Source organism: Empidonax traillii, unplaced genomic scaffold (assembly GCF_003031625.1).
Source record: "Empidonax traillii isolate 1590-97213 ecotype Southwest subspecies unplaced genomic scaffold, ASM303162v1 scaffold25:size3598162, whole genome shotgun sequence".
Lineage (NCBI taxonomy): Eukaryota > Metazoa > Chordata > Aves > Passeriformes > Tyrannidae > Empidonax > Empidonax traillii.
In genome coordinates, this window is record NW_020955218.1 from 3,422,294 (window position 1) to 3,435,852 (window position 13,559).

General features: G+C 45.8%; 1 protein-coding gene across 1 annotated transcript in view; it reads right to left on the minus strand.

The window, feature by feature from the left end:
- Positions 1-13,559, minus strand: part of B4GALNT3 (beta-1,4-N-acetyl-galactosaminyltransferase 3) — a 59,592-nt gene that overhangs the window by 19,196 nt on the left and 26,837 nt on the right. The window contains exons 2-3 of the mRNA XM_027905137.1: positions 2,872-2,975; positions 2,130-2,207 (exon numbers count right to left, since the gene is read on the minus strand). Coding sequence (XP_027760938.1) covers positions 2,130-2,207; positions 2,872-2,975 — 182 coding nt within the window. The remainder of the gene's footprint in view (positions 1-2,129; positions 2,208-2,871; positions 2,976-13,559) is intronic.

The window sequence follows — 13,559 nt, forward strand, 5'->3', positions numbered from 1 at the left end:
CTCAGAGCTGAACAGAAGCTTTTGCAGAGGCAAATGAGAACGATGAGGTTAACCAGGCTTTTCTGAAAATTCTCCCCCACACCTACAGCAGCATCGAATGGTGAAACTTATGGTCCCACAGCGCAGCTTTGCCCTGACAATAGCCAGGCACCTTTCTGAATTAATTAAACAAGACGTCCAACATCTCTCCACCCTGAGGAGACAATGGGAGATGCTGGAACTGGAAGACTTTGCTGTGGTGCCTGGAACTGACATTAAGGGTAGGGATCAACATGTGCACAGGCACCTTGAAGAGACCAGGTGTGAGGCTGAACTCTTTCTTCCCCCAGACACAGGGTAAAACTTCATTAGGGGTTTCCTATGTGCACACTTTCCCACCACGTTATCCAAGGCTGAAGACTTAAACTGCTTCTTTCATATCCTGAAACTGAGAGGGGGGGAAATTGAAACCTGTCTTTTTTCGGACATGCTGGCTGCCAGCTCACCCTGCAACCTGTCAATTATTTATATTTGTCTATCTATCTAGAGGAATATATATCTCTATTCAAACAAAGCCCAGTTCCCCGACCTGTGTCAGGCAACCTGGTGCCCCTCACCCCAGGAATCAGGCTGCAATTAAGTTATTACAGATGCCGTGGGGAGGGCACAATGGGATTACAGACCTTCGGTAATTAATTTGGGCAGAGTCACAGAAAAACTTAATCCCCAGACCAGGAGAAATTTCAGCCAGTGGTTAAGAGGAACACAAGCAGCTCTATACAGAGCTGTGTCCATAGATCCCTCTCCATCACCTGCAGCTGGTGCTGGTGAAGTGCTGGCCTCTGCAGTCAGGGTGACTCTGCTGATCCTCTGGGTACAGACAGGTCCTGCAGCAAGGGCAGGAAATGTTGCCTTACAGAGCTAAAGAGAGAAGTGTCCAGGCCATAGCATGTACCCCACCAGCTGCATCTCTAACCCAGTGAAGGCTCACTGCACACCACAGTTGGCTGTTTTCAAGACTTCTAAGAAATCCCCAGGAAGGGGATCATAGACACAGGGCAAAGCCTCAGAGAAGCTGGGGGATGCCATGTACTGCCTGTTGCCACGGGAGGGGGGAACAGTACATGCTCCTGTCACCCCTGTGCACAGCAGCAGTGCTGGCCTTCGTGTCCCGCTGGCTCTCACCTACGAGGCAGCCCTGCCTGCACACTGCCCTGCAGCCAGAGGAAACCCCCAGGCTCCAGCTGGGACCGGCACACCAGAGCCAAGGCAGCAGAATAGATCAGTAACCTGGTCTGGTTCTGGGCACTGGAGGGTGACTGGTGCTGGCTGCTTCCAGGAAAGCTTTAGCTCATGCTGCAGGGACGTGAACTGCTCATTGCAGCACTGGAGGGACACACTTTCCCTCCATCACCAGTGATAATTTCATCCGGAGCACAGGGCCAGCAGCCTGCTCGCTCCACAGGGGAGCTGCAGAGGCCCTTTAGTTTGTGCAGGTCTCTAATCACCTTGAGGAATTTAGTGAGCTGGTTCCATTAGCTAAATGCCCCCTGGCTGGTGTCCCTCTCATTAGAAGCAGGCTGCATTGCTCCCTTATCTGAAGAGGAATGATGAGATAAGGGAGCCGGGGAGGAAAGAATAAACGAGGCATGAAGGAAACAAAGGGGGTGTTTACCCCAGTCTGCAAGGGTCACCAGAGAAGGTCTCTGTTCATCCAAGTGTCACTGAAGTGGAGAAATCTCTATGTATGACACACAGGGGTTGGATTGCAAATGCCAGGGCATGAGTATGACGCTTCTGCGTGCCACAATCACGTATTTGCTTATTGAATGCTTGGCCTGACGTACCCCAGACCTGAAAAAACTTCACTTTTCAGGAAGGCAGTGGGCTGCCTGCTCTCAGGGAATTCTAAGTGGGTGCTTGGTGCCCTGATGACAGTGGAAAAACCAAATTATCTGGAATCTGGACACTCCTGTCTTTCTAGATGATTACTCAAGTCTGTAAGTGTCATTAAGCAGGGAGGGGGTGATAGGGGACAGACCTCCCGTAAAGTGAATTAATTTCCAGGTAGATGTCCCTGCCTTACAATCTTGCTGTACAGGTCTGTAGCTACACCTCCCTCATGCCAAACAATGGAGAAAAGCACCCACCTCTGGCATCCATGGGACAGGCTTGTCCACAGCCGCATAATTCGATTTATTCCTCCCACCTCTTTGCAGCTCTTGCTTCTGAAATACAAGTAGAGGAAACTCAAAGTAACCCAAAAAATGACACAGCACTGACATCTACACAAGAGGGCTCATACCTGGTTACAAGAACATATGAGAAAATAAAACACGTTCTCAAGCTCCCTTTCCAAAGGACAGGCCAGTTATTGTGGCCATGGTGGGATGAAAACATCCTCTGGCTTGTTTGACAGCACATTTCAAGTGAACTACTGAGGGAAAAGGACACCAATACTTTATAACAGCTTGCTAGCACAGAGTTAAAACTTAGATCACTTTCTGGTGGGTTTTTTCCCTACCCTTGTTTCAAAAATGTCCAAGCAATAGTTCTTCCAACAGTGCCTTTAGGCAAAAGTACCAAGACGTGCTTCACTAGAGAGCAGCAAACTCTCTCCTGACTTTTCATTTCTGCTTGTCTTGCTCATTGCTGCCTTCCTGTGCCACAGATCCAGCCAGCTTCAGCCTACTACTGTGGCTTAGTACATCTAAAATAACTTAATTGACTATACTGGAGTTGTTGTACATTCACATTGCTGTGAGTCAGCTCAGATTTTGCCCCGCGGCAAGCTCTCCTTCCTGCATGAAGAGAGAGCTGTCTCTGGGGGCCAGCATCAGAAAGGAAGGTTTGCCCTTGTGAACGTTCAGAAGGCACCCCAAATCTCCTCACCTGGTGTCCTGGCTCCTGTGGATAATAAAACTGAAGGTTTGGGTCCCCACCTGGGACACTGGTGTCTGACAGAACCTTAGCCAGCTCCCTCCAGTTTTCATATCCTGTATAGAGGAAACAGAAAGAGATGTCAGAAAACAGTCTAATAAAATAAACCACCACAGTTGCCAGAATAAACTGTTCCTTTTCAAGGCTGAGAGACCTCTATCTCTCTGAAATTGCCTAGCAGAGATCAGGAGTTGTTTGTGCTACTTGGAGTTGGCAGACTGATACAGAGAAATTGTCTTGATCTTCCTCAAAAGCTCTTCCTTCCTTCTTATTAATACTTATATTAAAGATTCATCATAGTTCTAAAATACATGTCAGAGATTTCATTAATCACCACAGGACCGAGAACCTGTTTGTAGATTACTCACATAATCCCAGTGGTCAAACTATAGAACATCAATTTTTTTTAACTAGCAATGCCAAAGAAAAATAAGACTATAACTAGAGTGCTAATTAATTTAACCATCAAAAGCATATTATTCATATATATTATTCTTATTTTATTTGCACAATAAAAGCTATCAATCTTCTTTTCTTGAAGGAAATTATGGCAAAGAATACACCTGTTAGGACATTCTGCTGTAATGCCTAAAATATTAGCAGTGATGCAGTTAAGGACATCGCCATTCAAGTGAAGTCACCTCCCAGGTTCAAAGCAACTTCATTTGACATCCCCTCTCCTCCTAGTCTTCTCAATCCAGAGGTTAGGATCAATTTTGATTTCCTTCTACAACTCTGGTGGCCTCCTGAGCTTGGGAGGGACAAAGACCACAGATGCAGCATAACATTGTAGCTCTCTGTGACCACTGTCCATGTCACTGATGAGACAGTGCTGGTGAGCAGAGCTCACGCTTCCCAGCAGTGCTTCAGTGTCTCACTGTGTGGTTTTCAGATTTGATAAACACTTTGGCACTTAGTCAGCAAGTAACCAGCCTGCCAGCACCTCAGCGGTGTGTCCACACAGCATGACAGCTTCATCATGAAGGGCAAGTGCGAAAACCTCCCCAAGCCCTACCCATTCCCAGCCGGTGGCAGACCAGCTCAATATCCATGTATCAGCATGAGAGAGCCAGGCTCTCTACCCACTTCCTTAAAAATTGGGAATCATCCCCAAAGCTCTAGGAGGTTGAGAGAAATCGGCTGTATGTGAAGGGAACCATCCCATCATCTTCAAGTCCAACAGATTTAGACAAATGATCTGAGCCCTCTGCACTGTTCCTGCAGCCAGAAGCAGCAGGAACATGCTCTGAGGATAAAGAACAGCCCACTTCTGGGGCAACATCTGCTGTTTCAGAGCCAGCATACCCATCTTCAGTCAACCCCCCCCATCTTCCCCTGGCCAGTTATTGCACCTACAAACTGGGTTGAAGAACTCTGTCTCTCCTTGCTCTTGAATCTGGGTCCTGGGGGATCTGGCAGAGGTGAGCAGAAAAGTGAAGATGTTGAAGCTGCCTCCTATGATCTGGTGATCAAAGGGGACAGTTAATGAAAAGAAAGTGCAAGAAGTGTGGAAAACATGAAGGTAGTCCCAGATTCAACTGAGAGACAGGACTCAAGGCAAGTAGGGTGTTCTGCTTTCCTGACGTGGGCATTAGCTTGGATATGTGAGTTTCATTCAGGCCCCATTAGATGCTGAACAGTCACAAATTTCTGATCTAGATCTTCCCACCTCCAGATTTTGATTTGAAGCTATGCATTTCAGTTTATGGCTAAAAATATCAACATCAGTATTAATCTTCAGCAGAAGATTTTTCAGTCAGACGCTGTGTGATTAATCTACTGATTAATGCAGCCAAGCACATCTTGTGCTTCAAGGAGTGACTGCCATGGGAAAGAAGGAGAAATCCTGGTGTCTACATAATTTTACAGGTAACTAATGAGTTTCCACCTTGTTCAGAGCAACAAGGCAGGAACCACTGTTTGTGAGTGTCCTGCAGTTGGACACACGCTCCCACTCTGAAGGGGGCTGAAACGGACTTTGTAGTTTGTATGAAATTCAGGACTTGCTACTTTGAGGGCTCATCATTTTAATGGGAGAGCACAGCATGCTTTTTTTTTTTTTTTTTTTTTTCCAGAAGAGAGACCCAGAATCACAGAATATCCTGAGCTGGATGATATCCACAAGGACCATCGAAGACCCACTGGTTAAATTAGGGAGGAACCAAGTAAACCAGGAAAAAAAATAAAATAAGGGCAACAAAAGTCAATTTACCCCTAGAGGATCACTGAGTGAGGACACCAAGAGAGGAAGGTTTTTTCATTTCAGCAGAGGGGAGAGATTATCTGGTTTCATTGTTAAACTCAGTACTTCACTGCCTTGTGGAATAAGCTCAGGACAAAGCATCAGGAACCTGCTTTCCCTGGGAAGAGGATGCTGGCCACCACAGGCAGCCACTCTGGCTGTTTCCTGCCCATGGCTGGCACAGAGCCTGCCTCGCAGCAAACAGAAGCCTGGCTGCACACAAGTGCCAATGGCTGACATTTCTTTGACCCCTGGGGAAGAGAAGAAAGGGAGGCAATTCTCTGTGTTGTACAAATATTTACCTAACGCTTACATCAGCCAAACATGGAAGAGACAAAAGAACTACGAATTAATCTGGAGGCAGTGATTTCCTTGCCGGGTAATTTGAGCTTTGGCAAGCTAATTCTCCAGCGTGGTAGGAAATGATTTTCAGAAAATAATAGGATAAACCCTCCCCTCAGAGAAAGTTCTTGGCACTCCAGTTCCTTCTAAAAAGATTGGCTTTCCCCCAGGGATCTCCACTGGACACCCTGGCTTTGGAGGACCTGGCTTTGCACATGCTTTCCTCGCTAGGAGGAGAGAGCTATAGAAAAGAGAGACATCTCCTCAAGCTTCCTGCAGTCAGAACACCTCTGGAGGGCAACTGCTGACCAAGGTTTTCTCCCCAGCACAGGTCACAGGACTCAAGACATTGCCTTTCAGGTATGTATCCACTCCTGTGCGACAGCTGGAGAAAGAAGCCCTTGGCTACATCCACTGCTCTGTCTCAAGAGCATCTGAGTGGGGTTCAGCCACAGGTTCAGCCTGCCCTCAAGCTCTCCAAGAGCACTGCTCAGCAGCTCAGCTGGCCCGAGCACTCCCTTGATGGCTATTTTAAAGTCAACAAGACTACGCCTGGAAAAAAGCAGCAGTCAAGAACTAAAATACCTCAGCAAACACTTCAGTGTTACTACAAAAGAATGCCAGAACTATTAGCTTTGATGGTTTTGCTCCAGCCCCTCTACAAAACCGGTTCTGGTTAGGACAGGAGAAGGCAGAAAAACCCATAAAGTAGGGAATCAAAGGCTTGGGAACAGCCTGTTCCACAGAGGAGTGAAGATGTTGGCCCGGGCTTTGTTGTCATTAGTCTGTTGGACAAATGCACCAGCCAGCTCTTGGTCTTTCTCTCTTCTGGGCATCACTTCCCAAAGCATTTCCCATCACCTCCCAAAGCACACCAGTTGTTTTCCAAGGCTATTTTTGTCACCCCAAACACCTCCAAGGAAGGCAACACTGATGCAGGCACAGCTTGCCAAAGTCAGCAGCCAGCCTTGCTGCCACATACTCCGCCCTCCTTAGCATAAGGGCCAGCCTCCCCACAGCCACAACAGACAGTTTAGAGCAGTGAATCACCCAAAATCCACCTCACAGGAAAGAAGGGCACACGGCTTTCTAATGGGCCACCTCGCCCAGCCGAGCTGGCTGGTGGCCACACAAGCACCACAACACAGTCCAGGGAGAGGGATATCACTGTAGCCACAGTAGCATCCATGCTTCCAGCACTCTACATTTACACCATGCACGATGTGACATCAGATCTGCCCCTTCCCCATCCCTGTCTGTGATGGCAGAGCTGACACCAGAGCATGGTACATGGGAAAGTTGTACAATTTTGTGTTGAGGGTGACCCAGTGAGCAAAATGTTCTCAGAGACACTGTGGAGGGACAGAAGGACAGACAGGTTCATTGCAATGGCAGGGATTTTGCACAGACTGCACCCAAATTGTGTTTTTTATCCTCACTCCAACCTCCAGGACATTTTCCCTATATCTACAACTAGGCACTTGGCTGACATTCTTTCCACAAGCAGATTTGCACCTTTCTTTCTACTTCTGTGCTCTGGTGGTCTGAGGTTCAAGCTTCATAGGGACCAGCCAATGCCCAGAACCATGAAGGCTCTTCTTCAGGGAAAAGTCACCCTTTTTCTCCCTGTTCTCATCAGGAACAGGTGGAAGATGCCTGATGAGGACCTAAATGCCCAGCAGGGCTGACCCTCAACTGCTCTTCTGCATTTGAGATGGGAAGCCCCCAGGACTTGAGCTTTCTTCTGGAAACAGAGGCAGGTGAACACAAAAAAAAAAGGCAAAGAAGCTTAAGTGGAGGCTGAGACAGATGCTGCATCCTACAACAGAAACTCACACAAGAGGCAGCCGGTCTGGAGCCAGTTGCCCACAGAGCCAGTGAACCAACCATTAAGAGACAGAAAAGCTGTAGCAAGAGAAAATATGAAGATTATTCTTAACATGGCCCTGGTCAGGGCCCAGAGCCATGTCTGCCTCTCCTCAGCTATGCAATGCACTTGAAGCCCAACTCAAGAGGAAAAAAAAAAATTAAGAAAGTAGAAAGCCACAGCCAGAGATAACAGGCAGCAGTACCTGGGGAGCTATCAGGTCTCAGGGCAGAAGCGTGACCAGAGCTGCTCTGTGTGTTCAGAGATTAGATCCATCAAACCACTGTCATGCCCCGGGCCCCCGACAGCACTCGATGTTTCAATTAGCCGGCAAAGGTAGCTGGCAATCGTGCAAGGGGGAAATCCCAGCCTCACTCAGGTGATCAGTTTCCTCTCTGAAGGATAAGATTTGATTACTCTGCTGTTGTTACTGTTGCTTACATAGCTGCAAATGCTATTAACACCCACATGGTATCCAGCCCTTTTGTAACCCTGCTAAATGATTTCACTCAGCAGCCTCAGGAAAGAGCAGGTCCACTGGTTTGGACAAAAAGCATTTTAATTCTCATCTGAGATCTTGTTTCTCTTCTTTTTGTTGCCAGGACAGGGCAAGAAAAAGACTGGTAGGTATGAAGCAGGATTATGTTCTTCTATTACCCACAGACTTCTCACCATGGCTTGATGTTTTAATGGTTTTATTTCTCCTCTCATTTTGTTTGAATATTTTTAACTTACTGTTATCTGACAAGACTTCAGTGTGATTTGAGGTCTTTGCCAATACTACTCCTGGGTTGAACGGGTATGCAGATGCATACACCCAGACATTACAAATACATGCCTCACAAACATACTAGTCCAAAAAATGCTGGGGAAGGTTGCTTAAAACTGAACATGACACAGGAGCTGAATTCAGGGAGCTGAACACAAACCTCAGCTCTATCTCCTGCCCCAGTTACCCTAATTTAGATTCCAACCCCGTCACAAAGGTAGCGCACTGGGAGCACCTTCACCCTTCCACATGATGCTGTGCATCGAAAGCAGTGAGGTTGTAGTCCAGCAACCAAACACTTCTGGCCACTGAGACCACGGGGACAAGCTGCCACGCTATGCTATGCACCCCAGGCAGCATGGATTTGTGGCTGCAGCCCAAGAGCAGACATCTCCCTGTCACCTGGCCCAGGCAATGCTGCATCATGCTCTGGGGAGGAGGATATTTAGAGAGTTTGACACACCTTTCATGCACCCTGACCAGAGCAAGCCCTACTGCAAGTGCCACACCGCAGGGGGAAGCAACACTCACCTCCTAGTCTACCAGACACACACACACACACACACACACACAGGCAGCCCCACTATACCAAGTGTAAAAAGCATAAAGGTGAGGTGTAAACTGACCTTCTAGAAACAGAGATGTAAGGGAAGGATACAGTGAAAAGGGACAGCCAACAGTGTCTGGACATAAGGGTGAGTGAAGGTTAGGCCAAGTCATGAATCACGGACAGGGTCAGAGAAACTACCAAGAAAACCTCATTCAAGGGCAGAGCCAAGAGAGTCTCTTTGGTTACCTATTTAAGTCAACAAAAGGCCTAAGAAGAAATGAGTGAACTCCTTGTCCTCATATCAAGATAAGAACAACAGTCCTAGAACTAAAAGGAGTTAAGAAGCTACGAAACCTGGTGCTACAGAGGGAGCCCTGCAAACCTTTCCATTTCTGGTTAATGCAGAACCCTGCAAATATAACTGCTGACCTCCTGCAAGGATAAAGCACAAGTTAGAGCCCATGTGAGTAGAAATAAATTACTCCATTCTTCCTCCAGGTACAACTCTGAGTCACTGCTATGTGAATGGCTTTGCAAACTGACAATAAGCTGCAGAACATTAAAAGTACGTTTTTTGGAGGAAAGTATGTTTGATGGAGGAACAGGCAGAGCACTGCACTTGAGAAGGACTGGAAAATGAATGGACGTCACTACCCAGGATACTGATGCAGTCTCACTGCCAGACTCACCCACCAAATAGTAACCTTGCTGCTGTTGCCCTCTAGGTACAGGAAATCTACTTCATGCAGCAAGGGCGGAACTGACAAGCAATGCTTGGGGCACTAACAAGTTTTGTGGAAAATATAACTCAAATCTTTCTCCTGCCACTAAAATTTTCCATTGCCCTAATTAAATGATGAAAATCCACTTATGCCACAAGATTATCTAGCAAATATTACCTGTCTCCTGAAAGCTCAGCAAGGATATGCATGTGGAGATGCAGTGCTGGATTTGAGTGAGAAAACCCATGATGTTGCTGCATTATCCTTCAAGATTATGGGGCTGAGCTCCTAACTCAGGTCCAGAAATACCTCTGTTTCAACTTGAGGAAAACAACTGCAAACTATTGCTTACCTGCACTTGCCATGCTGAAGGCAGAGGAAGTTCAGGAGTTCATGCCAGCATGGAAGAGGGCATGACCCAGCACTAGAGGCCCAGCTTTGGCTGTGCCCCTGTAATTCCCTGCCCAAGGTGACTACTGCCAACCAGAGCCCCGTGTCGTCACCTGCCCATCCTCACCTCTCCAACTGCGCAACTTAATTCCTCCTCAGCTTCCTCTCTTCTGCCTCTGCAAAACTGCACTAAGGAGTCCTGAAGGATTAAACTGGGGAAGGAGAAAGGGCAGAGCACTTTGTTTTTCAGGGGCAGGAGGCAACTTTGACTCCAATGAAGACTGAGCAGAAGAGCACCTACTGCTGCTTTCAGGAACATAAGATAAAAGACCATGATTTTGGCACTCCTAGCTTCCATGCAAAGCAGGAAGAAAAGTTTTCTACTCTGCCGCTCTTTTGCAATATTCCATGGGCCATCTTAACCACATACAACACATACTGAGGCTTTTGAATCATAAAATATGTTTTCAACATAGTGGCCATGACAGCTGTGAAGTTCAAACTCTTAACTGCTGGCAGGCTCAACTCTTTATTATATAGAATGCATGGCACTTATCCTGCAATTATGATGTTCTTGTCCCTGAGACACTGTGATGTATCTGCCTCTTTGGACAATACTGCCATCGAAAGCATTCTCTCCATATTTACAGCAATAGATTTCTCAAAACAGCTCCAGTCAGTGTAAAAAAGGGCTGATTCCAGTCCCAGCAAGAGTAAAGGTATTTGAGTAGTTCTCACCATGGTCTAATTGTCTTTAAAACACGAAATTTGCATCAAACCGTTTACTCATGGGAGATCAAGACATTTGGTTTTCTTGAACTTCAATACCTGCAGCGCTTGGAAAAACCAGCAGGATGTCAGAGAAGCACAGTCGGGTGTTTTCAATACAAGGCTAAGTTTTGATTTTTATTCCTGTTTTTAAGACGAAAATAATTTGCTACTTTATGGACCCCAGTTTCATGCTTTTCTCTACCCCCCCCCCATTTTTTTTTTTTTTTGGTGAATTGTGATATCTGTCTTTACTTTTGTTTCAAAATACCTTTAATCCTGGAAAATATGTATGGGTTTCTACCAATTCACTCCCAGTGACCACATCCTCAACTGTTGATTCACATTGTGCAGTCCGCCTTATTTTTAATAAAAATAATAATAGCAACTTAAAAAATTCCTACCTAAACCTCAAGGTGACTAGCATGAAAAGCAGATGTTCCATCTGGTTATGATCACTGCAAGTGGTATTCCTGGCACTCTCCCTTCATCTGGAGGCACTGGTGAAGCCAAGCCCTTAGAGACACAAGGCAATAAGGGCCTGTTCCACTGAGGTAACAAGTTAATTAAAGCTAAAGTTTGCCTCAACTTATCTGTAGGTGAGTGCAACAAATCATACACAGGGCACTTGGAAACATACCTGGCAGGCCTCCTGCCTACTTCTAATTCATATGTACTGCATCACCATTAACAGCAGTAAGGACTTCTTTTGCCAAGAGAAGCACGTTTTTAAGTGCTCTCAACCATGAACCGATCTGTTGACGTCCATGGTATCTGAATAAATGCAATTAATAGGAAGCTTCCCTCCCCTGAGCACTGCCAGGTACCTACAAAAATATATAATGAAAGAAAATGGCAATTCTATGCTCAGCAGTCTTTGCTGTCTGTTTTTCTTTCTCCAACATGACTGTGCCCAAGAAAGCTCAACAAGGTCATTCATGAAGCTTTCAGGAAACTTTGGTAAGTGCATTTTTGTCAACTGATCCAAACACTGCAGCACACAGACTGCTCAAAGAGTTTTCCAAGATTTATTTTTTTTTTCCACAGGAGCTGTCTAGGATGTGAAGATGAACATCAACTGAGCAACAGACCTTCAAGTCAACACTTGTTACTGCTTTACCAAACATAGCTAATGTATTATTTTTTTATCTTGGATGGGGATTTTCCTCCAAAGACTCAACAGCTTGCACTTCCATATAGATGCAGCATTCCTAAAATACCTGCTTGCAGCTTGATTTTTAGTCAAGTTCTGTGGAACTTTGTGGTGTAGACAATGTCATTCACTGCTTCTGTGAGAAAAACTCTACACCTTATTTATTTCTCTAATTGTCATTTCTATTTGCCATTTTGCTCAAAGCTTTTGTAGCCATTTTCTTCCCCGAAATTCACCTCAAAGGCGTAACCCACTCCTGCTGAAATGTGTCGTTCCCTCAGTCTCTGCGAGCATTGGAACAAAATTACCCTATGCTACTGCTTTCAGTGGTGACTGGAGGCAGTCAGGGATGCCACTAAAGCAAGAGAAAAATTAAGATAACAGGCTGGGCAAACACCTGCCAGAAATGGTGCCAGTAGGGTTGACCTCACCTCAAGGCAAGGAAGCAAGCTAAACCAACACTCTTGCAGGCCAAAATACCTTATGATTTGTTTAAATTTGCCCATGTTCTTGAGCATAGCAGAATGACTGCTCTTCCCATGGCTCTGTGTGGGACACCCTGCTCTGACATCCAACAGAGCCCTAAAGACAGAGACACCTCTCAGCGTGGGACAACACACCAGTTCTCCAATAGCTACGCCGAGGAGGAATCAGAAGAGGTCATACTGATGAATACCAAACCCAGAGAAATATAGTAAATCTTTATAAATAAAAAAAGAGGAACTGAGTGCAGTGGAGTACAGTGGTTGAAGTATTGCTTTGATATTGCTTTCTAGATATGTCAGATCAGAAAAAATTTGATGATTGCATTTTGAGTCAGATGAAGTTCTTCTGTTAATGTTAGCAGGCTTTGGATGAGGCTCTAAAACTACTCCAAGAATGTCAGGAACTTAGATGCAATCCCTGTGTACAAGTTTACTTCCACAATTCTGATTCAAATTTCAAAACTACGACTTCTGGTTCAGACTTACCTATCATATAGAATGGTTTGGGTTGGAAGGAACCTTCAAGGTCATCTAGTTCCAACCCCTCTGCCATTGGTGGGAACACCTTCCAACTAGACTAGGTTGGTCAAGGCCTCATACAGCTGGGCCTTGAACACTTCCAGGGATGGGGCATCTACAACTTCTGTGGGCAATCTGTTCCAGTAACTCACCACCCCCACAGGAAAGAATTTCTTCCTAATATCTAATCTAAACCCACACCCTTTCAGTTTGAAGCCATTCCCCCTTGTCCTAACACTACATGCCCTTGTCAAAAGTCCTCTCCAGCTTCCTTGTAGGCCTCCTTTAGGTACTAGAATACCGCTGCTATAAATATGATCGGATGTTGATTAAAATGGCAGCAAAACCCAACTGGAATATCAGAATATTCTTCAAGAATGTCTGAAACTTCTCATCAGATGCTGACAACACCAAATCTATCCCCAAAACTTCATTTGGCCTCTAACCCTAAATGCCAGCCTTTAGCTGCCTTTGCAGAGGAACTGTGCATGCACCTTTCACATAACACCAGCATCTCCAGTTAGCAAAGGTAAGATTTGTAACACCAATTTCATCTGAATTCTCAACAAATGCTGACTGTTAGGCAGGGCAGACAAACATGTAAGATGGACTAACGTTGTAAGAAGTAACAGAAAACCCTATATAGCTATGCCTTAAAAACCATATCAAGCCTCAGAGCACCAAGGGGCAAGAGCACGCTTGAGCTCCTTTGTGACACTGGCTCAAAACTCACACGGACAAAACAAGTTGCCAGTCCTCCCTTCGGGCATTCTGCCTCTAAGCAAATGCCTGCTGTGCAATGGGATGGGCTGCAAAGCACATTTGCTTCTGAG